The 23,329-nt window shown below is 48.2% G+C and overlaps 1 protein-coding gene across 4 annotated transcripts in view; it reads right to left on the bottom strand.

The window, feature by feature from the left end:
* Positions 1-1,999: 1,999 nt before the first annotated feature.
* LOC117363060 (ankyrin repeat domain-containing protein 50-like) overlaps positions 2,000-23,329 on the bottom strand; it is a 70,268-nt gene continuing 48,938 nt past the window's right edge. For all 4 annotated transcript variants that reach the window (XM_033950274.1, XM_033950275.1, XM_033950276.1 and 1 more), the window contains exons 3-6: positions 21,477-22,074; positions 18,930-19,159; positions 4,343-7,829; positions 2,000-3,111 (exon numbers count right to left, since the gene is read on the bottom strand). In XM_033950274.1, coding sequence (XP_033806165.1) covers positions 4,345-7,829; positions 18,930-19,159; positions 21,477-21,889 — 4,128 coding nt within the window. In that variant the 5' untranslated portion in view covers positions 21,890-22,074 and the 3' untranslated portion in view covers positions 2,000-3,111; positions 4,343-4,344. The remainder of the gene's footprint in view (positions 3,112-4,342; positions 7,830-18,929; positions 19,160-21,476; positions 22,075-23,329) is intronic.

Here is a 23,329-nt window from a genome sequence, read left to right as displayed (position 1 = left end):
GTTATGGGATCTCATGGTGCATATCATGAGACTGACCCCATGCCATGGAGGAAACTGCATCTGTAAGGACCCTTTTTCCTGCCAGCCACAGAGGAGATGTGCTGGATTAGAGCTAGATAATAACTGCATCCCGAGTTCTGCCATCACTGCAAGCCTTGAACACTTCTGATTGTAAAGTGTTTGTGGCTTGTGCAGATGAGGACAGAGCTTGCAGGGACGGGACAGGGATGGAGATATGGGGACAAATTTGTCCCCACATCATTCTCTAGTTAGAGCCTCCAGGGGAAAGGAGAAAAAATAACTTACCAGCCCACTGCATTTTTGCCACCCCCAGAATCTCTGAACTCTAGGCGAGAGCCTAGTTTACCTGAGACCAGGTAATTCCTGAGGGTCATGAAAGGAGACACAGAGCAGCAGATGACCATACGCAAGCAGGAATTTCATTCTGCAGAATTCTAGAGGAAAGGGGGAGGCTGTGGAAGTGACGGAGAAATGTCTAGAAATGTATATGAAGTTGGAAGCAGGGCGACTCAGGGGAAACATGAGACAGAGGTAGATGCCTGGAATAATCTACCGCAGAAGACAGTCAAACACATTTGGGAGACAGTTCCAGACCTGGCTGATATTTGGCACATTGTTAACACAGCAAAGCTGACTGTTGCTTCATGATGAAAATCTGAGCTTAATGCCAGAGCGTAGACGATCTTTACCTAAATGCTCAAGTGTCTTATAGAGATATTGGGGTAATACGACCTCATTAACCCCCTTTTTTACAAAATCTTAGCGCGGTTTGTAGTGCTGGCGGTGGCAGTAACAGCTCTGACGCTCATGTGCTACGGTTATATAAAAGGTGGGGTATCTATGTGAGGGGAGGGATTTTTTTTTCTTTTGATGCTGTGTCGGGATTGGGGGAGTAAAGATTACGCAATATTTATGCAACGAGAGGTGAGCCCTCGCTCCCACGGTTTAAGTACAGGAGCTTAGTCAGCTCTTTGTTTTATGTAGGTGGGGACAACTAGAAACATGTCTCTAGTTTTTGTTTGTATCTTCCAGCTGTATATTTGGATTTGAATTTGTGACTGTGTATTTTGGCTATGATGTTAAATAAAGACCTCTAAAAAGAAAAGGGACGTAAGGGGTCATTTACCTAGAACACTGGAGGGACAAAGAGGGAGACCAGGATGCAGAAGCAGGGCTGATTTAAATGTGAAAAGAGCTGCAGCGAGGAGCAGGAAATCCTCTCCAATATAAATCAAACACAAAGACACATCCCCCAGCCTGGACGTGGCGAAAAGAAAAGGAAAGAGTTCCCGCTGGCAGGCAACCATGTGCAGCTGACAGTCGGGTGGAAGGGGGGGGGGATGGTATAGTCAGCTTGCCTTAGAAAGCGTGCGCTAGCTCTAATCCACAGCGGTAGCCATGTTGCATTCAAACTGGCCCAGGGCAGACATGTGCGCTCCCCAGACACATGCCACGGGAGGATGGCCCAAGCAGACCCACCCCAATGCCCAAGATGTCCTGGTGCTCAAATAGATCCACCCTCAACCCCACAAATAACCCCTGTGGTCCACATGCCCTCCCCCCCACCCCCACAGGCACCTTTCAAAAGGAGAGACAGCAGTGATGCTCCATAATCTTGAAAAGGTCTAAGAGGTTGTGGCGGTGGTGGGCGACACTGAACAAGTACAAATCTCTCTTCTGCGAGCTGTAAACAGTTGAACACAACAGAAGTTGCTCTTTGAAGTCCCCCCCCTTGAAAAGCGGAATGGAGGAGTAGCCGTCGTGGTTAGAGCACTGGCTTGAGGAATAGAGAATGACACGGGGACAAATTTTTTCCCATCCCGTCCCCACAAATTCTTTTCTTGTCTCTCAAGCTCCGTCCTCGTCTGCACAAGCCTCAAACACTTTAAAATCATAAGCGTTCAAGGCTTGTGTGGTTAAGGCAGAGCTTACAGGAAATGGGGCAGAGACAGGGACGACGACAAAACTTGCAGGGACGGGATGGGGAAAAATTTGTCCCCGTGTCATTCTCTACCAAGGAACTAGAACTCCTTGTGACTCTGGGCAAGTCACCTGATCCTCCATTGTCCCAGGTACAAAATAAGGACCTGTATATAATACGTAAAACACTTTGATTGTAACCACTGAAAGGCAGATCAAAGCCCAAAAGGAGATTGCATAGTCCTGAGGCAGAATACAATGTGGCTGGGACTCTATAATATTGGGGCCTTTTTCCCAGCTCCTTCTACAATTCTTGAGCTTAAGAGATGCCAACAAACCGAGACAGAAAGCTACAGGTGAGAAACCCAGAGACAGGCTTCAAGGAGCTCTAAGGGTACGAGGCATTTTGTCAGGCTGTACGCTTCCTCCGTGCATTGCAATAAACCCGTGTGACCAGCTGTCTCCTGACCGTTGCAGTTCTCTGGGTCTCGCCATGTCTGGCTAGGAAGAACTGATGATACAGCCATCAGTGAGACCCGGAGAACTGCAACAACCAGGGAAGCCTAAGAGAACCTACAGCTGTCTCCTGTTCTCTGCAGCTCCTGTTATTTAAGGCATGTTTCAGGGCCCCAAAGCAGATGGTCAGGGGATATTTGCTGGGCCCTTTTCTCTACCAACCAATTCCTGGAAAACCTCATGTGCACCAACTATGCCTCCCTCCTCCCCAATATTACAAAATAAATAAATGCATCAAACCCCATTCCCCCTCCAAAAATATGACAAGATTGCAAGAGTTTGTGAGATGCAGAGAAAGGCCACAGAAGTCTAAAAAAAATCCTGCAAAGTGATCATTCGGCCGCTGCCATGGCAGCAGGCTCTGGAAGGCAAAGAGACTCCAGGATGGGTCAGGGGGTAAGTGAATTGCAGGTTAGACAGCGCCTGCCCCAGTCTTCAGGCCAATGCCACCCTGTGTCAACCTTGTTTTCACCATCATCCTTGTTTTCCACCCCTGCGGCACTCCCAGGCTTCCTGCTTCAGCGCCTGGCCACAGAAGCCAGCTACAGATCCTCGAAGCGGCTATCACAGCTCTGTGAGATGCCCTCCTTGCTCCTGTGTGCTGTGAGGGAGTGGCCCTTGTGAGATTTACTATTCAGCTGATTAGCCCCTCACCTGGAAAAGAGAAAAAGAACAGCATTGCACACCTGTGGCAGCAACAGCTTCTGAGCAGAGTCTTAAATGGATCAGTGAACAGAAACTTCAGGGCAGGGTCGGGTTGAGTTTGTAGGAGAGGCTGTAGGATAGGTTGTGAGCTAGGGGTTGTAAGGAAGAGCCGTAGAATGGGTTGTGGGAGGGGGCTGTTAAGGGAGGGGCCGTATGTGTTATGGGAGGGGGCTAAGGGAAGAGCCATATAATAAGTTGTTGGAGGGGGCTGTAAGGGAGGGGCTGTATAATGTGCTGTGGGAGGGCCGTATAATGTATTGTTGGAGGCGGCTGTAAGGGGGGGCAGTATAATATGATGTGAGAGGGGCGTTAAGGGAGGGGCCATATAATGGGTTGTAAGGGAGGGGCCATATATGTTGTTGGAGGGGGCTGTAAGGGAGGGGCTGTATAATGTGTTGTGGGAGGGGCCGTATAATGTATTGTTGGGGGCTGTAAGGGGGGTAGTATAAGTGAGAGGGGCGTTAAGGGAGGGCCATATAATGTGTTGTGAGAGTGGGCTGTAAGGGAGGGGCCGCATAATGGGTTGTGGGAGGGGGCTAAGGGAGGGGCCATATAATATGTTGTTGGAGGTGGCTGTAAGGGAGGGGCCATATAATGTGTTGTTGGAGGGGCTGAATAATGTGTTTGTAGGATATTGGTTAAAAGGGAGGGGGGCAGCATAAGAGGCTGTGAGATGGGTCAGTTTAAAGCTGTGGTTCTCAACCTTTTTTCCTCCTGTGGCTCTGCAGAAACTGGGTTCCCTTTCTTGTCCTATACCATCTTTCCTTCCCTCCTCCTCTGATCCTCCCACTGCCTCCATCATCACCTTCCCTTCCCTACCACCCTCATCCCCCATCTTTCCTTCTGATGTTGGGATTACCTCCATTTGTGCAGTGTTGTGACCCTGAGCAGTTCTGACTGTAGAGGAAAGCCAACAGAGGAGGTGGGATCAGCTGGTGAGACACTGACTCCCCCCTGCCAGCGGGCGGGGAATAATGCAGGGATTGGGGCAACAGGTGGATAAGGACTATTTCCAGTCATAGTGACTGTAAGTCACCCTATCACCTCTCTAGCAAAATTCAGCAATAAAGCTGAGGCTCCTTCACAGATGGTGATCTGGGAACACCAGCTGTGGGATGGTGTTTGTAAGGAAGAGGCATTATAAATCTCTGTAGGAAAAAGGCAACATTAAATTCTATACCTTCACAAAGGCGTCTCTTTCTTGTAGCTGAAACCAGAGGTGGGGCCCTCAAACTGCAGCTTGATGGCTTGCTTTAAGTTCAGTTGTGGGTCCAGCGTGGTGATGGAGATTAGGGGCTCTGGACCAGGACTCTTCAAGACACCAGAGCTGCTCAGCTTTTGTGGAGAGAAGGAGGGGCTCCCTCCTGAGCTGTATTTTGGATTAGTCAGAATTCCATTTCGCTTCATCTCATGATCTGGTGAGCCACAGCTGGGGTAGTTCGTGAGAATGTCCCTGTACTGGCAGACCTGTGTCACCCCTAATGAGTTCATGACAGAAGACCATTTCTCTGCAGATACTCTTCCTGGACTATCTGTTTTGGGGTACTTCTCTGGAACACTAGCTAAACCCATCTTCACAGGTGTGGGTGGCCCTTTCCTCATCCTCGGGCTCTCACCAATGCTTTGGCTCAACCCTGAGCTGGACACTGATGGATTCTGGAGTGATTTAGGACTGAGGGATTCAGAGACTGTGCTCTGGGGGCTGGTTTTAGCTTTGCAGCTTCTCAGGGTGGAGCCTGGTGAGACAACAGAATGGAGGCTGCGCGGTAGGGAGTGCTGCTGGATTTGCTGCGTGAAGTTCAGGCTATCCACTGGAACAGTCTGTGCAGTGGCCAGGGAGTGGTAGGTAGATGAGGTCAGAATGGATGAACTTTGAGAGCTTTTCACAGAGTTCTCAGATACTAGAGACTTGCACCTGTCCACGGTGGATTCTGGGGACATTGATGGTGAACTGCTGGGTGGAGGTTTCTTGTCAGAGCTTGTTGGCACCTCCCCACCCAAGGTAGATGGGCTTCCAGAACTGTTGGAGGTTCTCACTGAAGACTGGGTCTTCACAGTCGATGTCTGTTGATTAGGTAGAGGGCCATTGTAAGCTGGTGCACCATACCTCTCCAGTAGTTTCATGATTCTCATGTGGCCATGCTTAGCTGCCACTCTCATTGGCATGCGCCCGTATTGATCTGCATGTACAGGGTCAGCTCCCTTCTCCAAAAGCATCCTGACCACTTCTGTGTGACCCTCCTGGGCAGCAATACACAAACTGGTGGCTCCCTGGTTGCATTGGTGGTCCACATTGGCTCCACACTCAATGAGGAACTCTACTACCATGGGGTGACCCTGCCAAGCTGCTGAGTGCAAGGCAGAGCGGCGCTCGTGATCCAGTGCGCTGACATCTGCACCATAGCGCACTAACAGTCTGACCATCTGCATGTAGCCTTGCCAGCAGGACACATGGAGCGCTGTCCGCCCATCAGGGTCTCGGGTTTCCAGATTTGCTCCATTCTCTAGCAGCAGCTCAACCATTTCCATTAGATTCTCCAGCACAAGTAGGTAGGTCATTGGCCGCCCATCTGAATCTCTCAGGTTAACATCTGCTCCTTTCCTAAGCAGGAGTTCTGCCAGAGTTTTATGACCTTCTAAGGCAGCCACACACAGAGCACTCCTTCCATCATAACCCCTGGCATCAATGGGTGACTTACTGTCCAGGAGAAGTTTCACACAGTCACTGTGCCCCTCCTGAGCAGCCAGGATCAATGGGATTCGACCATCATTGTCCATCTCGGTTACCCTTGCACCTTGCTTAACCAGGGCCCGGCAGACGATGATGTGGCCCTCAAAGGCTGCCATATGGAGAGGGGTCCAGCCCATGTCATCCCGGTGATTCTCGTCTAAGCCACGGTCTAGTAGCGTCTGCACCACGCTTTCATTGCCTTGTGCTGCAGCAATACTCAGCACTGTCCTGCCCTCACTGTCGATGGTGTCCACTGCTGCTCCCCAGAAAAGCAGGGTGTTTACTACAGATGTGTGGCCCATTGAGGCTGCTGCCAACAGAGGAGTCCTTCCTGTGGCATCGGCATCATCCACATCTGCCCCTCCTTCCAACAAAAGGTCTACCACATCAGCATGACCTTCATAGGCAGCAACCAAGAGAGGGGTCATTCCATCCTGGTCCCGGTGACCCACTTCAGCTCCATGCTCCAAGAGGAGGCTGACCACATCTGCATATCCTTGGCTAGCTGGAACACAGAGGGCAGCCACAGACAGTGCAGTTCGTCCATCCATGTCCTTGTGGTTGATGTCTGCTTCATGAGCCAACAGGAGTTCTACAATCTCCCGGTGGCCCATATATGCTGCTGCGATCAGGGCAGTCCTCCCTTCTGTGTCCACTTTATTGACCTCTGCCCCATGCTGCAGCAAGGTGAGGACGATGTCCTCATGGCCCCCCCAGGCAGCTGCACGCAGGGCTGTCCGATTATCAGCATCAGTGCTGTCCACATCTGCCCCTGCCCGCAGCAAGGCGACTACAGCCTCAGAGTGCCCACCCCAAGCGGCAGAGCGCAGAGCTGTCCAGCCTTCCAGGTCAGAGTGGTTGACGTTGGCCTCATGAGCTATTAAGCAGTGCAGTACTTTGTTGTGGCCCTGCCTGGCTGCCAAAGTAAGAGGTGTTTGACCGCTGTTGTCCTGCTCCTCAATGTCAGCACCTCGAGAGATCAGCAGCGTCATCACCTCCAAGTTACCACTGTGAGCTGCACCGGCCAGCAGTGTCCTACCATTGGAATCCTTCTGGCTTATGCTGGCCCCGTTCTCCAGAAGCATACGGATGGAATCCTCCCTCTCCAGGGCCCGCTGGAAGAAGCTACAGGAAGTGTCAGCATCCTGATTAGTGATACAGGCTCCAGCTTTAACCAGTAACTGGAGAGCCTCCTGCTCCACAGGGAGGTCCAGTGACAAGCAGCCTGCCACAGGTGCCCCACTCCACACCATCCAGAGTGCAAAGTGGCAGAGGTCCAGCTGAAGGTTGGAGTGCAGGAGATGCTGGGCATACTGATGAACTTCTGTGGGTTGCAGTTCCTGGGCTCTGGAGCTAAGGCTCATGGCCAACATGCCGTGGCCCTCGGCGGCATTACACAGGTACTTCTGAGTACAGTATTTCACGTCTAACAGCCAGTCTGCAAAACTGTGGTGGAAGAGAAGTTTGGTGTGGTTGGGCCCATCCACCAAGAGTTTTGAGAGCGACTCTAATTTGCGCTGGAAATCGCCCCAGGCAGATGGGTTCATGTTCCTTGTCCATAAAGCTCTGAAGAGCTCTTCCACTGTTAAAGGCTGATAGGCTGCCAGCAAAATATTGAGCAGGGGCTGGACTCTGGCAAACTGCTTCCTAGTGAAAAGTCGTTGACAGAGCCACAAATAGAGGCCATTGAGGGTACCAGGGATGTCCCGGATCTCTCGCAGCACGATGAAGTTCTCTGAAACGCCGTCGAGTACACGCTCCAGATACAGGAAGCAGCCATTGCTTTTGATGTGCAGCTGGTTGAGCATTTCAGCCGTTTCACGGGTCAGATGTTGGCGCAAGGTCATCTCCTGATCTAAACGGCACAAAATGTATTGTTGTACGTCCTTCACAATGTGTGCCTTACGAAGGTCATCCAGACAGAGCCTCCGGAACCCTAGGAATGACAAAAAGAAGAGGTGAAATATCTGAAAGGTACATGAACCTTTTCCAGCCAAAATTAAGTTCTACTGCATTACACAAAGCACACTAAAAGACAATACATTTTCAGTTAAATAGTAATATTATTCACATGAGCAGCTCCCAGAGATGGTGTGGCAAATCATTCAAGGAAGGCTGGTTTAAACCCACAGGATCCTTAGTTACCAGGATGTGAAGGTAAAGCCTGAGACTGGGCATACTCTGTGATGCTGCAGGAGGAATAGAAAGATTAGGATCTTATCTCGGTAATCTTCTTTTTTGTAAATGTGTCTAGTGGTCCTGAACGCTAGGGTCTTGTTTCTGAACTAGCAAGTTGCTTGCAGAAAACTGTCAATCACCTTCCCAGGGAGCTGCTCCTGCCTCCTCAGTTCGTACAAAAGCAATTAAGTAGCACTGTAATAAAAGACATAACAAGAAGGAGGAAAATGGGGAAAATCCTCGACACTACAATTCTGTTCTGCTGTGTAAAAAATATAGGAAATAACATTATAAAATCCAAACCTGTGTAACTAGCATTAATTATGTGTAGAGCTTGCAGTTATTTGTATGATCTGCTATCAAATAGAGACTGAAGCCAGACTGTATGGTCATGAGGATTTACCTATGCCATCATCTTCTTTCTTTTTTTATATCCTCTCAGCTCCTCTCAGAGACAGATAATTCTTCAAATTCAGACTAATCCTAAAGCAGAAAGCAAGCAAAGCCCATACACAGGGCGGGGCTTCAAGACCACTGGACATCTACATGAAAGAAGATTACTGAGGTAAGAGCCTACTTTTTCTTTCTAGTGCAATGTGTCTATTGGTCCTGGCTAAGGACATACCAAAGCAGCCCCCAGAATCTAGGGTGGGCCTGCTGAGCCTGTCTTCAAAACGGAGGACCCAAAAGCAGCGTCATTACTTGGCTGTTGCATCCACCCTATAGAACCTGGTAAAGGTATGAAGGGTAGACCATGTAGCCACTCTACAAATCTCCTCAGGCTAGACAGCCCTAATCTCCACCCAAGAGGCAGCAAACCCCAAAATCGGAACCCACAAGGGCTCTACATCCTTCACTGCAAAACAGCACTGAAAGGACTTCCAGACCTTAGCATAAGCTGCCACCGTGGATGACTTCTTAACTCTGAGCAACATGGTAACCACATCCGAATAACCTTTGCTTGTCAGGGTTGCCCGCTCAAGAGCTTTGCTGTAAGCCCAAAGTATTCTGGATTCTTGATAGGAACCGGTCACTTTGCTGAGTGAGAAGATCCACTTGAACCAGCAGTCTAAGGTCATCGTCCCTCTAGAGACAGACTAGGTCTGCATATCATGGTCTGTGAGGCCAATCAGGAGCCACTAGGACTACCAAGCCAGAATGGATCACAATCCTGAGAATGACGCAACTGAGCATAGACCACAGGGGAACACGTACAAGAGCTTGTTCTCCGGCCACGGTTGGACTAATGTATCCAACCAACCCCCCGCTTCTGAGCTTGTATCTTCGGCTGTAAAAATTAGGCATCTTGGTGTTCACTGCTGAGGCCATCAGATCCATCTTTGGAGGCCCCCACTGCAAAACTATGGCGCAGAACACCTGTGGATCAAGAGTCTGCTGACTGAGAAAGTCAGCCTGCACATTTTCCACTCCTGAGAGAGTCTACAAGTGAGCTTCTGCCCATTGGAAGATGAATTGAGCTTCTGGTGCCTCCTTCCCTGTTGACATCTATTACCATTGTGGCATTGTCTGAGAAGCCTTGCCTTCCAGAGACTTCTCTAGTGCCTGATGTACTCTACAAATGGCTGAGTTTCAGGTGATTTATGGACTACTTCTGCTAAGCCGGAGTTCAACGCCCCTGGACTAGGTTCCATAGCAGTGACTCCCCCCCCAACCATAAAGGCTGGCATCGGTCATCGATATCTCCCAGGAAGAGATGCAAAGAGGAATGCCCCAGGAAAGGGTAGCTGATCTCTGCCACCACTGCAGGCTGCTGTTCACTTTTTGCTTCATATACTCATTTGGTCTGTTCTTTGTTCTACCCCTCCTTTGCTGTCGGTAGCAAGGGGAGCAGCTGATGTAGCGAGTCTAACTGAGGGGACCAGCGAGAGAGGAGAGAGTCTTGGAGAAGGACGGCATCTGTGATCATATCGAAAAAAATGGACAGCTAAGGTCGAGCCAGCATGTGTTCTGCAAGGGTAGGTCGTGCCTCACAAACTTGTTGTACTTCTTTGAGGGGGTAAATAGCCAGGTGGACAAAGGTGAACCCATAGACATAATTTACCTAGACTTCCAGAAAGCCTTCGATAAGGTACCACATGAGCGGTTGCTCAGGAAACTATGGAATCACGGGGTGCGAGGGGAGGTCCACCGATGGATCAAAAACTGGCTGTCAGACAGGAAGCAGAGGGTTGGTGTAAAGGGCCACTACTCAGACTGGCAAGGGGTCACGAGCGGGGTTCCTCAAGGGTCAGTGCTGGGACCGCTCCTGTTTAACATATTCATCGACGACCTGGAGGCGGGAACAAAATGTGAGGTCATCAAATTCGCAGATGACACCAAACTATTCAGCAAGGTTGAAACCACGGTAGATTGCAAGGATCTCCAAAGGGATCTTACGACACTGGAAGAATGGGCGAAAAAGTGGCAAATGAGCTTCAACGTGGGGAAATGCAAGGTCATGCATATAGGGAGAAGGAACCCGATGTTCACTTACAAAATGGGGGGATCAACCTAGGGGTCAGTAAGCTGGAAAGAGACCTGGGAGTGATGGTAGACACGACATTGAAGGCATCGGCACAGTGCGCCACAGCCTCGAGGAAAGCAAACCAAATGTTAGGTATCATTAAGAAGGGTATCTCGACCAGAACGAAGGAAGTCATCCTGCCACTGTACCGGGCTATGGTGCGCCCGCATCTGGAATACTGTGTACAGTACTGGTCACCGTACCTCAAAAAGGACATGGCAATGCTTGAGGGAGTCCAGAGAAGAGCAACTAAACTGATTAAGGGTATGGAAAACCTTACATACACTGACAGACTGAAGAGGCTGGGGCTGTTCTCCCTGGAGAAGCAGAGACTCAGAGGAGATATGATAGAGACCTTCAAGATCCTGAGGGGCATCGAAAAGGTTGACATGGACAGATTTTTCAATTTGAAAGAAACCACAAGAACAAGGAGTCACTCGATGAAATTGAAGGGGGACAGGTTTAGAACAAACGCAAGGAAATTCTTTTTCACACAGAGGGTGGTGGACACATGGAACACCCTTCCTGAAGCCGTGATAGGAAATAGCACAGTACAGGGTTTCAAGGAAGACCTGGATAAGTTCCTGGAGGACAAAGGGATTGAGGGGTACAGATAAGAGCAGTGGAAGGTTTAGAGATAAGTGTAGAGGTAGGCATAAAATTAGTCAGGGACTGCTGCTCAGGCAATATGCCTGATGGGCCACCGCGTGAGCGGACCGCTGGGCAGGATGGACCTCTGGTCTGCCCCGGCGGAGGCGACTACTTATGTACTTATGTACTTAAGTCTCATGTATTCTCTGGCCCAAGGAATCACCTCTATGATTGCTGCCCTTCATCCCAGGACCTGCAGATAATGCCACACTGTTGGAGCTGGTCTCTGGACCACCTCCAAAATCTGCTTCTGGAGCTTCAGTTTGTATAGCTCTGGAAGAAACACTTGGCTCAAGGCTGTGTCGAACAAGACTCCCAGTTACTCCAGGAGCTGAGTCGGTTCCAGCTGACTCTTCTTGAGGTTGACTATCCAGCCCAAGTCCTGGAGGAATTGCACCACTCTCAAAACCGCCAGTTTGCCTTCCTCCTTAGACAGAGCACTGCTGAGCAAATCATCCAAATATGGGTGTACCTGAATCCTTGCTCTGTGGAGGTGCGTTGCTACCACTATCACCTTGGTAAAGTTGCGAGATGCCGTAGCCAGACTGAAGGGGAGCACGGAAAACTGGAAATGCTGTTTCAGCATATGAAATCACAAGTACTTCCTGTGGGCTGGGAAAATGGGAATGTGAAGATAGGCTTCCGTCAGATCGAGGGAGGTGAGAAATTTCCCCGGCACCACTGCCGCTATGACTGACCAAATGGTCTTCATGAGGTCTTCAGAGCTGAGCCTTTCTTTGGCATGATGAAGTATATGGAGTATCTGCCCAAGCCCAAGTCTGTGACCGGGACCAGCTCTTTGGTCCAAAGAGCCAGTAGCCTTTTTACCATAGCCTGAAATTTGAGGGCTCTCTCCAGCCAGCCAGCTGGAGAAGTTAAAAAGTGGTCTGGCAGGGGGCACAGAACTCGATTTTGTACCTCTCCCAGATTACATCCAGAACCCAGTGGTCTGTGCCAACCTGAGATCAGACTGACCAAAAGGCTGACAGTTTGCCCCCTATCTGGGAGAGCTTGGCCTGGCATCACTGGTGAAGGGCAAGCTCCCGAGGCTTGCTGTCTTCTGCCCCTGCTGAAACTCTGATGTAAACCTTCAAAGGGCCTTTGCATCGTTTGTCCTCCCATATATGTACAAAATCTTTGGGAGCATTGAAAATTTCACTTCATTTCACTTTCTGGTGGGCAAATCTATGTTTAGTGTATAAATATGAAAAAAAATGAATGCTTGAACACAAAAATATTCAAATTAGTGTGGGGTCCATTATAGAACTGTTGTAGTACTTGCATATCCAGGGGTGGGAGGGTATATCTTTATAGGATTCCTTGTTCTTTTCTTTGATGGTTGGGAGGGGAGGGGGGTATTTCTGGGTATTGATGTAAGGTATCTGAATGTTTATAAGTGCTTAATTGTTTATGATCAGACATGTTGCACTTTTTTGTAAGATATGAAAATTCAATAAAGATTTGAAAAAGAAAATTGCCCTTACCCAAATGGGCTGTCTGGGGCTTGCTGTCTAGTAAGGTCCTGGGGCAATGGTCCATCACACTGGTCATCAAGTCATCTAGGCCCTTGCCAAAGAGCATCTGCCCATGAAAGGGAAGCCTGCTTAGCTAGCTTTAGAGGTAGCATCTCCTGTCCACTGCCTAATCCAGAGCATCTGTCGGGCGGAGATAGCGTAGGCTGAGACCTTGTTCATAACTCTGATAAAATCATACAGAGCAACCACAATATAATTCACCCCATAGAGGAGCATTTGGGGATCTTTTCTCTATTGGGTCTGAGGCCTGAGACAGGCGAGTGTGACAAAGGAAGATGCGGCTGTCACCTTAATCTTTAGGGTCAATGCTTCAAATTGAGGATCCTTTAACATCACCCCTCCTCCACTAGGAAGTGCACAGTTGTAAGTCAGAATTTTGTGCAAATTTCAGCACAGAGACTTTGTAATGTACTTTACTTTCAGATGTTTGATCTATAATGAATGCAGGACAAAATGTTTTCATCATGCAGTTTGGCTTTCTAGCTCATTTGATGTGGTTGATCATAGATTATTACTAACCAAATTGACAGGAAACGTCTTGACTTGGTTCAGTGGTTTTCTTACATGCTGTTCTGATCCAGTAAAGATGAAAGAAATGATGTCAGGCCAACTTCACTCTATCTCCTATTCTGCTTTCATGCACTTCTTGGGTTATATGCTGAAAAATCAGGTTTTCAAACCTTCATATATACCGTAAGGATGTGCTGAGACTGGAGTTGGTCCAGAGAACGGCCACCCGGATGGTCTCGGGACTCAAGGATCTCCCGTACAAGGAACGGCTGGATAAGTTGCAGCTGTACTCACTCGAGGAACGTAGAGAGAGGGGTGACATGATCGAGACATTCAAGTATCTCACGGGCCGCATCGAGGTGGAAGAAGATATCTTCTTTTTCAAGGGTCCCGCGGCAACAAGGGGGCATCCTTGGAAAATCAGGGGCGGGAAACTGCATGGGGACACCAGGAAATTCTTTTTCACTGAAAGGGTGGTTGATCACTGGAATAATCTTCCACTTCAGGTGATTGAGGCCAGCAGCGTGCCTGATTTTAAGGCCAAATGGGATAGACACGTGGGATCTATTCACAGAGAAAGGTAGGGGAGGGTCATTGGGGTGGGCAGACTAGATGGGCCGTGGCCCTTATCTGCCGTCTATTTCTATGTTTCTATTACAGTAATAATTCCTATCCTTTCTGATATAACTGAGATTAGACCTGAAGTTGAAGACTGTTTGTTTCTAATTAGATGATTAGGCAATGTTTGAAATTAAACAATGAAAAAAACACATTTCTGATGATTAGGAATGGACAAGATAATATATCTGAAATTTCTTTTCAGATAAATAATTTGAGTTATTCTAATAGACCCAAATCCTTCTATGATCCTTCAGGTGAATAATCTTGTGAAAAACTGTTTTTGGATTATGCGTAAACATTTGGTGGTTAGGAAATACTTCTTACTGTTAATTCTTACTTAATTATTGTTCAGGTGTTGGTATTGTCCAAGTTGGGTTACTGTAATGTAGTGTATCTGGGCTGCTCTAATAAGTTACTAAGGAAGTTGAAAACGATACAGAATACAACAATTTGGTTGATCTGTTTTCTCGGTAGATATGATAGGATTACACCATGTTATATTAAGCTTGGTTGGTTGCCAATAGAAGTCTAGCCTCCATCATACACGACAAGATTAATTAAGATATTTTTTTTCTAATCACGAAAGTTGGAATAGACTGAAACTAGTAGTGTAAAAGTGAACTGTTTTTCATATTGGACACCAAAGTTATGGAATACACTACCAGTACGCATTCCAAGATAATGAAGGATAGTATCTTCCGTTCTGCTATTAAGACGATGTTGTTCAGGAAACATGCGCTTTCTAAGTGATTGAACTTTGGCTCAGATATATGGTTTTTGAATGTATCCAGCTTCTTATTCTGTGAACTGCCCTGAACCATAACTGGAAAGGGCGGAATAGAAATAATAGATGATGTAATGTAACTAATAATACCCAGTAGAAGTATAGCAAGATAAGGCCTAGAATCTCACTCTACCCAATAAAAGAATAAAAGAGTTCATGGAAGACAAAGGGAGAGACTCAGAGATAAACGGAGGAAATACTTCTTCACAGAAAGGGTGGTTGAAACAAAAACTATACCTGAATTCAAGAAAGGTTGAGACAAATACATAGGATCTTTAAGGGTGGCATGGATGAGCAAATTGGGTAGGCCTTATGCTCTTTATCAGCCTTCATTTGTCCTTGTGGAGAAAGGGTGGCAATCAGTGAGGTAGATGAGGGATTTCTTTCCCTGCCAGTATGGAATAATACACACAAGAGCTTGTACGTACTGTACACGGACGTCCCAGCCCAGGAGTATCACAAGAAGTTAACGAAGTAGTGACAAATGTTCAACTGGTGCTTATCTAGAAAGAATTACATAAGATCTACACAAGTGTTAACCTGCAAAACAGGTGGTCCTACATTATACAAAGAATAAAGTATATGAGGGTTCAAGGCTGACAGATGACATTGTGGAAATATGACAGCTGTCCTAACTGCAGAAATCATAGGGAAATGCTGCTCCAATCTTTGTCCAGGTGCACTAGGCCACGAGTGCTGTGGGAGCCACTGGGGGGGGGAGGCAAAGCTGAGATATCCAATGTTCCCGCTAAGCTGCGCTGGCCTGCGCTCGCGCACAAAATATTACATCGCAGCGCACAAGTTTCTCTTCACAGCGCACACACGCGTCGCAAAGGTAAGGGGAGGTAAGGTAAGGGGACGCATTGGGGGGATTGCACTTCCCCACAATTGCCATGCTTCGGTTCTTCTTCTTCCTTCCTTCCTCCCCCCCCGCGGGACCCTGCGGCACCATCAACTCTTACTCCCTCTAATGTCGGCCCTGCAGCTCCAGACTTCCTCGCACCTTCTCCCCTCCCCCTTTGGATCGCTATTATTTTAAATGTTATAGCCGCGGAGCTGTATCCATCAGTGGAGATGTCTAACCTCGGCCTGCCCCGGAACTCTTACTGCAACAGTGACTTCCTGTTCCTGCCTAGACGGGCGGCTGCTGCAGTAAGAGTTCCGGGGCAGGCCGAGGTTAGACATCTCCACTGATGGATACAGCTCCGCGGCTATAACATTTAAAATAATAGCGATCCAAAGGGGGAGGGGAGAAGGTGCGAGGAAGTCTGGAGCTGCAGGGCCGACATTAGAGGGAGTAAGAGTTGATGGTGCCGCAGGGTCCCGCGGGGGGGGGGGGAGGAAGGAAGGAAGAAGAGGAACCGAAGCATGGCAATTGTGGGGAAGTGCAGAGCTGCAGGGAAGAGTGTTGCGGTACCCAGCTGGAGGGAGAAGGAAGATGAGGGAGGGAATTAAAGGAGATGCCAGGGCTTGGAGCGTAGGAGGAAGGTATGCCAGTCTAAGGGAAAAGGAAGGGGGAGATGTGAGAGCATGGAGGGGGAGCGAAAGATGGAAGAAAAGGAAAGGAGAGAGATGCCAGAGAATCAGGGAAGGGGAGATACCAGACTATGAGGAGAGGTGTGGGAGAGGGAAGGCGAGGAGAGAGATGCCAGACCAATGGGGTGAAAGGAGAGATGGAAGGGGGAGGCATACAGTTTCTGGAAGGGGCATAGAAGGAGAGAAGATGCCATATAGGGGAAGAGAGACGGCAGACAGTGGATGGAAGGAAGAGAGTTACAAGAAGATGAGGAAAGGAGAAACCACAGAAGACAAAGGTAGAAAAAAATTTCTATTTATTTATTGCTTTAGGAGACATGTGTCACTGTTTCTGTGAAGCATTGTATGCAGAGTCCAGCTTCTTGCTGGTTCAATTTAACCTTTGTCTATGTATTTTTATTTTATCCCCCCTTTTACAAAACTGTGAAGCGTTTTTAGCACCAGCCTTGGTGGTAGCAGCTCTGATGCTCAGAATTTTATGAGCATCAGAGCTGTTACCTCCGTAGCTAAAATCCACACTACAGTTTTGTAAAAGAGGGAGGGGTTAGTTTGTGATTACATATTCCTTACTAGGCGAAGGTGTTTTCTGTGTTCTGTGTGTTTTCTGTTAGGATTGACGGTGTAGGATTGATCTGTGCTGGTCTGGCTTGTTTAGTTTTACAATGGGTGTATTGATGTACTGCTCACTGCAATATGTAAGATGCTGCCTTTTCCTAGGTACTCATGTGTGACGTGTGGTTTGTTACTAAAAATCATGTTTTTCTTACAGATGGGGGGGGGGTGCCAAAAAATGATGGGCCCCGGATGTTACATATGCTAGGTACGCCACTGTATGTAAAGATACCAGAAAGCTGGCGTAGCAAAAACTTCTAAGTTTTGAGTATTTAACCCTCCCACAATCTCACGGGCACTCGTTTCAAGTTTATTGAGATTTTGATTTAAACGCAATATCAAATATTTTCAATGCGTATAACAAAAATAAATTTGGGGAAATAAATAAAACCATTTGAACCAGTGTTCCCGCTAAGCTGCGCTGGCGCACAAAATATTACATCGCAGCGCACACGTTTCTCGTCACAGCGCACAATCGGAAGAGGCGTACGGCAGATGGCAGGGCGGCGAGAGGAGAATCGGGCGAGTTGGCTCATAACTTGCTGGCGCCCGATATTTTTGGCTCACGGTGAAAAAAGTTTGCTCACAACACCCGCCCGCTTAGAGGGAACACTGGATATGACCTGGGGCAAAAAGGAAATCCTCTGCTAACTGCTTAAGAAAACAATACTGAAACACTGGGTTGTGGGGGAGGGAGGCCTCAACCTCTCAGTACTCGGAAGGTACTGGAACATTTGAGCTTTAGACTCAAAGCAAGCACAAAGGATTCGGTTCTAGCACAAACAGCTGCTTTCAGAGGAAGAACTAGAGGAGGGGGAAGGAGACAATACGTGAGGCTACGGAAGGAGTGAATGTGGTTAGAGGGTGGAAAGGGATTAAAGAAAAATCAGTGGGGACACAGAGTTCAAATTGGGGATGACCTGAACTGAGAAAGACAAAATATCTGAACAAGTAATGTGAAGGGAAGTTATGTATCTCTGGCTGAGGAATAAGGAAAGATTTTTTTTTTTTAAACAAAACATGACACTTCCCCCTCCATGCTTCACCGTTGGTATGAGGTTCTTTTCCTGGAATGCTGTATTTGGTGTACGCCAAACATGTCCTCTTTTCTGATGTCCAAATAATTCAATTTTAGACTCATCTGTCCATAGAACACTATTCCAGAAGTCCTGGTGTTTGTCTACTTTCTCCCTGGAAAACTTCAGTCTGGCCTTGATGTTTCTCTTAGAGAGCAAAGGTTTCCTCCTTGCACACCTCCCATGCAAGTTAAATTTGTGCAATCTCTTTCTGATTGTAGAGGCATTCACTTTCACATCAACAGTAGGAAGAGCCTGCTGTAGGTCCCATGATGACATTTTTGAGTTTTTGGAGACTTCTTTTAGCATCTTGCGGTCTACTCTGGGGGTCAACTTGCTTGGACAGCCAGACCTGGGAATGTTGGCAGTTGTTTGGAAAGTCTTCCACTTGTACACTATTTTCTGGACCGTGGAATGGCTAATGTCAAATTCTTTCGATATCTTTTTAAATCCCTTATCAGACTTATAAGCTGCTACAATTTTCTTTCTGAAGGCCTCAGACAGCTCTTTTGATCTCACCATGGTGTTCACTCTCACCGCAGCAGTCATGAGCACACCAAACCAAATGTCTGAATTTAACTAGGGCAAACCTCCTTCAAAATGCTGAGTAACGATGTTCTAATCATGTGCACCTGATGTGATTTGAGCCAATTTAAGTGGGAGGATATATGGGGTGTGTCCTAATTTATTCCTCTGTTAGAATACACATTTTTGTGGATATCTTTTGTATCATGAGTAAATCAGGGAAAATTTTTGCTGTTTACCTGCAATTACATCACTTTCTTTTCCAGAGATAAATTAAAAAAAAAAAAGATTTGACATGGATATGTGAACATTTCTTAAGAAAGAACTGAGTATTTCATAGGGTGTCCTACTTTTTTCACATGACTGTATGCAGAGGAGTTACAGACAACTCTTCGTGTCTATTTTCTACATTGGTAAATCCCATGCCCTGAATGTAACAGAGCCCACCCCCACTCCCTGACAGTGCTGAGTTCACAGGTCTTACCAGGGAACATCTTGGTGATAAATCTATTCTGTCTGCGTGCCGAGCACACCAGGAGCAGCCAGGATGGAAAGAGCTCCTGGTGATTGGACAGCAGTTCAGCGATGCTCTGGCTCTTCCCCGACAGCTTCCAGTCACCATCTTTGAAGCAGCTGCTCTCATCCACCGAGTCCACCAGCAGAAGCAGATTCTGGGAAGGAGGCTGAAGATCCAAGAGGGGCAGCAGAACAGCCCTGAAAGAGGGTAGGAACACAGCACACTACAAACTCAGGAGCTTCAAGACACCAGAAACGGAGAAAATGACAGCAGATAAAGATCAACTGGCCTATCCACATCTACCATCTATTCCTCTACCAAAGAGATCTCACATGCTTCTCCTGAGCTTTCTTGAATTCAGATACAGTTTATATCTTCACCACCTCCACTGTTTGCCATTCCATGAATTCATCACTCTTTCTGTGAAGAAGTTATTTTCTTAGGTTACTTCTGAGTCTGTCCCCTTTCACCTTCATCCCATTCGATTTAAATATCTCTGTCATGTCTCCCCCCAACCACTCCTCCTCCAGGGAATAGTGTGACTCCACTACTGTTGGCAGAATTGTAGGATGCTGGAATCTTTCTTCCCAGTAATGCAAATTTAATGGGAGCGTGTGGTGCCGTGGTTGAAACTACAGCCTTGGCACCCTGAGGTTGTGGGTTTGAGTCCCGCACTGCTGCTTGTGACCCTGGGCAAGTCACTTAATCCCCATGTATATTAGATAGAGTGGGAGCTCATTAGGACAGTTAGGGAAAAATGCTTGAGTACCTGAATAATTTGTAATCCACATAGAATTGTAGGATATGTGGAATATAAATTATTTAAAAAATCCTGGGAACACAATATCGTTAACGCTTCCTGATCAAATCAGCCCACTGTAACCATTATTAGAGGTGAATGACATTTATCTACTGTTGTGAACCGCCTAGAACTAATGGCAGGGCGGTATGCAAGAAATAAAATTATTATAATTATTATATTTACATGATCAGATCAGCTACCTCTAGAGGGCTTTGGTTACTGTAGTACCTCCTGGTGGTCGCATGGGGTACTGCATGCCCTAAAAACCCTCCTGTTGCAATTAGAACTAGCGTCATATTGGGCCCTAAGTAAACTTAGATTTCGGCCTCCCTGTCCTTCCAGCCTACAAGGCCACATTCACTCTTTCTTTGCTACCCTTCCTTTCACGGCCTCTCTTCTCAGGCTTCATAGCTCACCTCTCCTGAGACGGCTCTGGTAATGGGGGCATCTAGGTTACACAACTAGGGGGGACATGATCGAGACGTTCAAGTATCTTACGGGCCGCATCGAGGCGGAGGAAGATATCTTCTTTTTCAAGGGTCCCACGACAACAAGAGGGCATCCGTTGAAAATCAGGGGCGGGAAACTACGAGGTGACACCAGGAAATTCTTTTTCACTGAAAGAGTGGTTGATCGCTGGAATAGTCTTCCACTACAGGTGATTGAGGCCAGCAGCGTGCCTGATTTTAAGGCCAAATGGGATCGGCACATGGGATCTATTCACAGGGCAAAGGTAGGGGAGGGACATTAAGGTGGGCAGACTAGATGGGCCGTGGGCCCTTATGTGCCGTCTATTTCTATGTTTCTATGTTTCTAATTCCCCTTTCAACTTGTCAACTTGGAGGAAATTTTCAGACCAAGGTGAAGAGAACGAGAGGGCACTCGCTAAAGTTAAAAGGGAATAGATTCCGTACAAATGTAAGGAAGTTCTTCTTCACCCAGAGAGTGGTAGAAATCTGGAACGCTCTTCCGGAGGCTGTTATAAGGGAAAGCACCCTCCAGGGATTCAAGAAAAGGTTAGATAAGTTCCTGCTGAACCAGAACGTACGCAGGTAAGACTAGACTCAAATAAGGCACTGGTCTTTGACCTAAGGGCCACCGTGTGAGCGGACTGCTGGGCACGATGGACCACTGGTCTGACCCAACAGCGGCAAATCTTATGTTCTTATGATCGGCATTACTTTTGCGACCAGGAGTTAAGAGGGCAGAGCTGTAAATCTGACTTAACAGGTAGAAAGAGGGCAGATCGCTCTTGCGTGCACTTTTATCTGTGCAAGAAAGGGAATCTTGGGGGAGGTGGGAATTTGGGCCTAGGAAGGAAACTATGAACACAGCTTCTCTGCTGCTCGGAAACCCAGGTACTTTTGTGCCCATGGCACGCTCTCTGTCCTTTTACGGATTCCTCTGGCAACGTATATCCCGGATTTGAAGCAAATAAAGCAAAACTCTCTATCCCATTCCCACTTCTTACAGCTCCTCTGTTCAGGGTGGCTAGAGACAGGGCTAGTGGGACCTCTGGACTGACCCAGTCCAGAAATTCCTATTTCTTAAATATCTTTCTCCCATCACCAACATCATAACTGCTACAAGATCCTTACACAGGTGCAGGCCAAGGCCAAACATCCACCCTGATTCAACGCAACTCAACAAGAGCCGAGAAGATTGTTCTCAGGGAGGAGGAAAAGGGCAGAAAACGGTCAGGGTGTCTTTACCTCTTGAAAGCTTCATCAGGATCCCTCTCGCACTCGCTGGGGTTCAGGACACTTTGCGCAGCTGGGTCATGCAGCTTCTGCCCATACCCCTGGATCAGCGGGCACCTCTGAATCTGCTCCACCAGTCTAAGAATGAACTCCCTGACCGAGAGGGTCTGAACGCTGTAGGCCTGGCAGAAGTGGTAGCCCACAACCCTGCCACTCAGCTGCACCTTCCGCCCCTGCTCAGAGGTCGGCCACAACACCTCCGTGCACAGAGCCGATTTGCCGCTGCCCAAGCCACCGGTGATGAGCACGCCACTGTTGAGGGCGCTGTGGCTGCCGCTGCCGTGGCCCTCCAGGCAATGCTGCAACCTTTGCAGGGCCCATTCCCGGCAGTAAAAAGGCTTGCCCCGAAGCAGGCTCTCACTCATTTCCCCGGCACTGTCAATGGCTGCGCAGGCAGCGGTGACCTATGGCGCAGCCTGGGCATGCTTGAGCCCTAGCGAGGCACAGGACGGGCAGCGCAGCACTCCTCAGCAACAGAAATGATTTCCTGCCTGTGGCTGGAGACTCCTTCAGCTCCTCCGATACGAGGCATGTCAGAACACGCAGAGACCTAGCAAGAGAGAAAGAGAGAGGACATTAACTCCTTCAGGAGGAGTCGCATTTAAAAACATGCAAAGCACGTCCCCTCGGCCGTGGCTGAGCAGCTGCAGCTGGCCTCAGAAAGGCAGAGATATCAAGTTACCCATTTCCAGGCTGGGGATTTCTGACACCCCTCCCTGGTGCATTATGGGACATGTAGGACTGATTTCAATGAGCACGATTAGGCACTACAAATTCCACACCGCTTTGGGATGTACGTTCAAAACCAGGACCGGCCACAAAGTCTCCGGCCTGGACCTGGGTAACTGACCCCAAGCACAGTAATGTCAGAGGCAGAGCGTGATACATATAGTCTGTGACAAGGGGAGGAAGAACATCATTAATGAGGGAAGGTTTGGTGGAGGATTAATATACTGTCTGATTACATACAATGGATTGAGGATCATCTCTTGCTCTCCCAGCCACTAATCTGCTATTACAATTACTGCATTAACCCTTCTCGGAAGTCTCTATACCTTTGAGAAACCTAGAGCTACTTCTGCTGAAACCTTACACAAATTCAGGTAGACAGACCTTCCTAGGATATCACCACAAGGCATACAGGGCTCAGGCAGGCCAGACGCACTTCTTTTCCCGCTGCCACACAACACCCCCCCCCCCGCAGCGGGAGATATGCCCACTCTCTTCAACTGCCAAATGAACCTCCCCCAGCAGCAGGAGAGATGCCCACTCTCTTCCGCTGCCACAAAATACACCCCCTCCTGCAGCGGGAGAAATGCCCACTCTCTTCCACTGCCAAACGACTCCTCCCCCCAGCAGCGGGAGAGATGCCCACTCTCTTCCACTGCCAAATGAACCCCCCCCAGCAGCGGGAGAGATGCCCACTCTCTTCCACTGCCAAACAAAACCCCCCCAGCAGTGAGAGAGATGCCCACTCTCTTCCACTGCAAAATGAAACCCCCCCACAGCAGGAAATATGCCAACTCTCTTCCACTGCCAAATGAACCTCCCCCAGCAGCAGGAGAGATGCCCACTCTCTTCCGCTGCCACAAAATACACCCCCTCCTGCAGCGGGAGAAATGCCCACTCTCTTCCACTGCCAAACGACTCCTCCCCCCAGCAGCGGGAGAGATGCCCACTCTCTTCCACTGCCAAATGAACCCCCCCCAGCAGCGGGAGAGATGCCCACTCTCTTCCACTGCCAAACAAAACCCCCCCAGCAGTGAGAGAGATGCCCAATCTCTTCCACTGCCAAATGAAACCCC

Source organism: Geotrypetes seraphini, chromosome 6, assembly GCF_902459505.1.
Source record: "Geotrypetes seraphini chromosome 6, aGeoSer1.1, whole genome shotgun sequence".
NCBI lineage: Eukaryota > Metazoa > Chordata > Amphibia > Gymnophiona > Dermophiidae > Geotrypetes > Geotrypetes seraphini.
The sequence above is the reverse complement of the archived record's forward strand: the minus strand, read 5'-3'. Positions and strand labels throughout refer to the sequence as shown.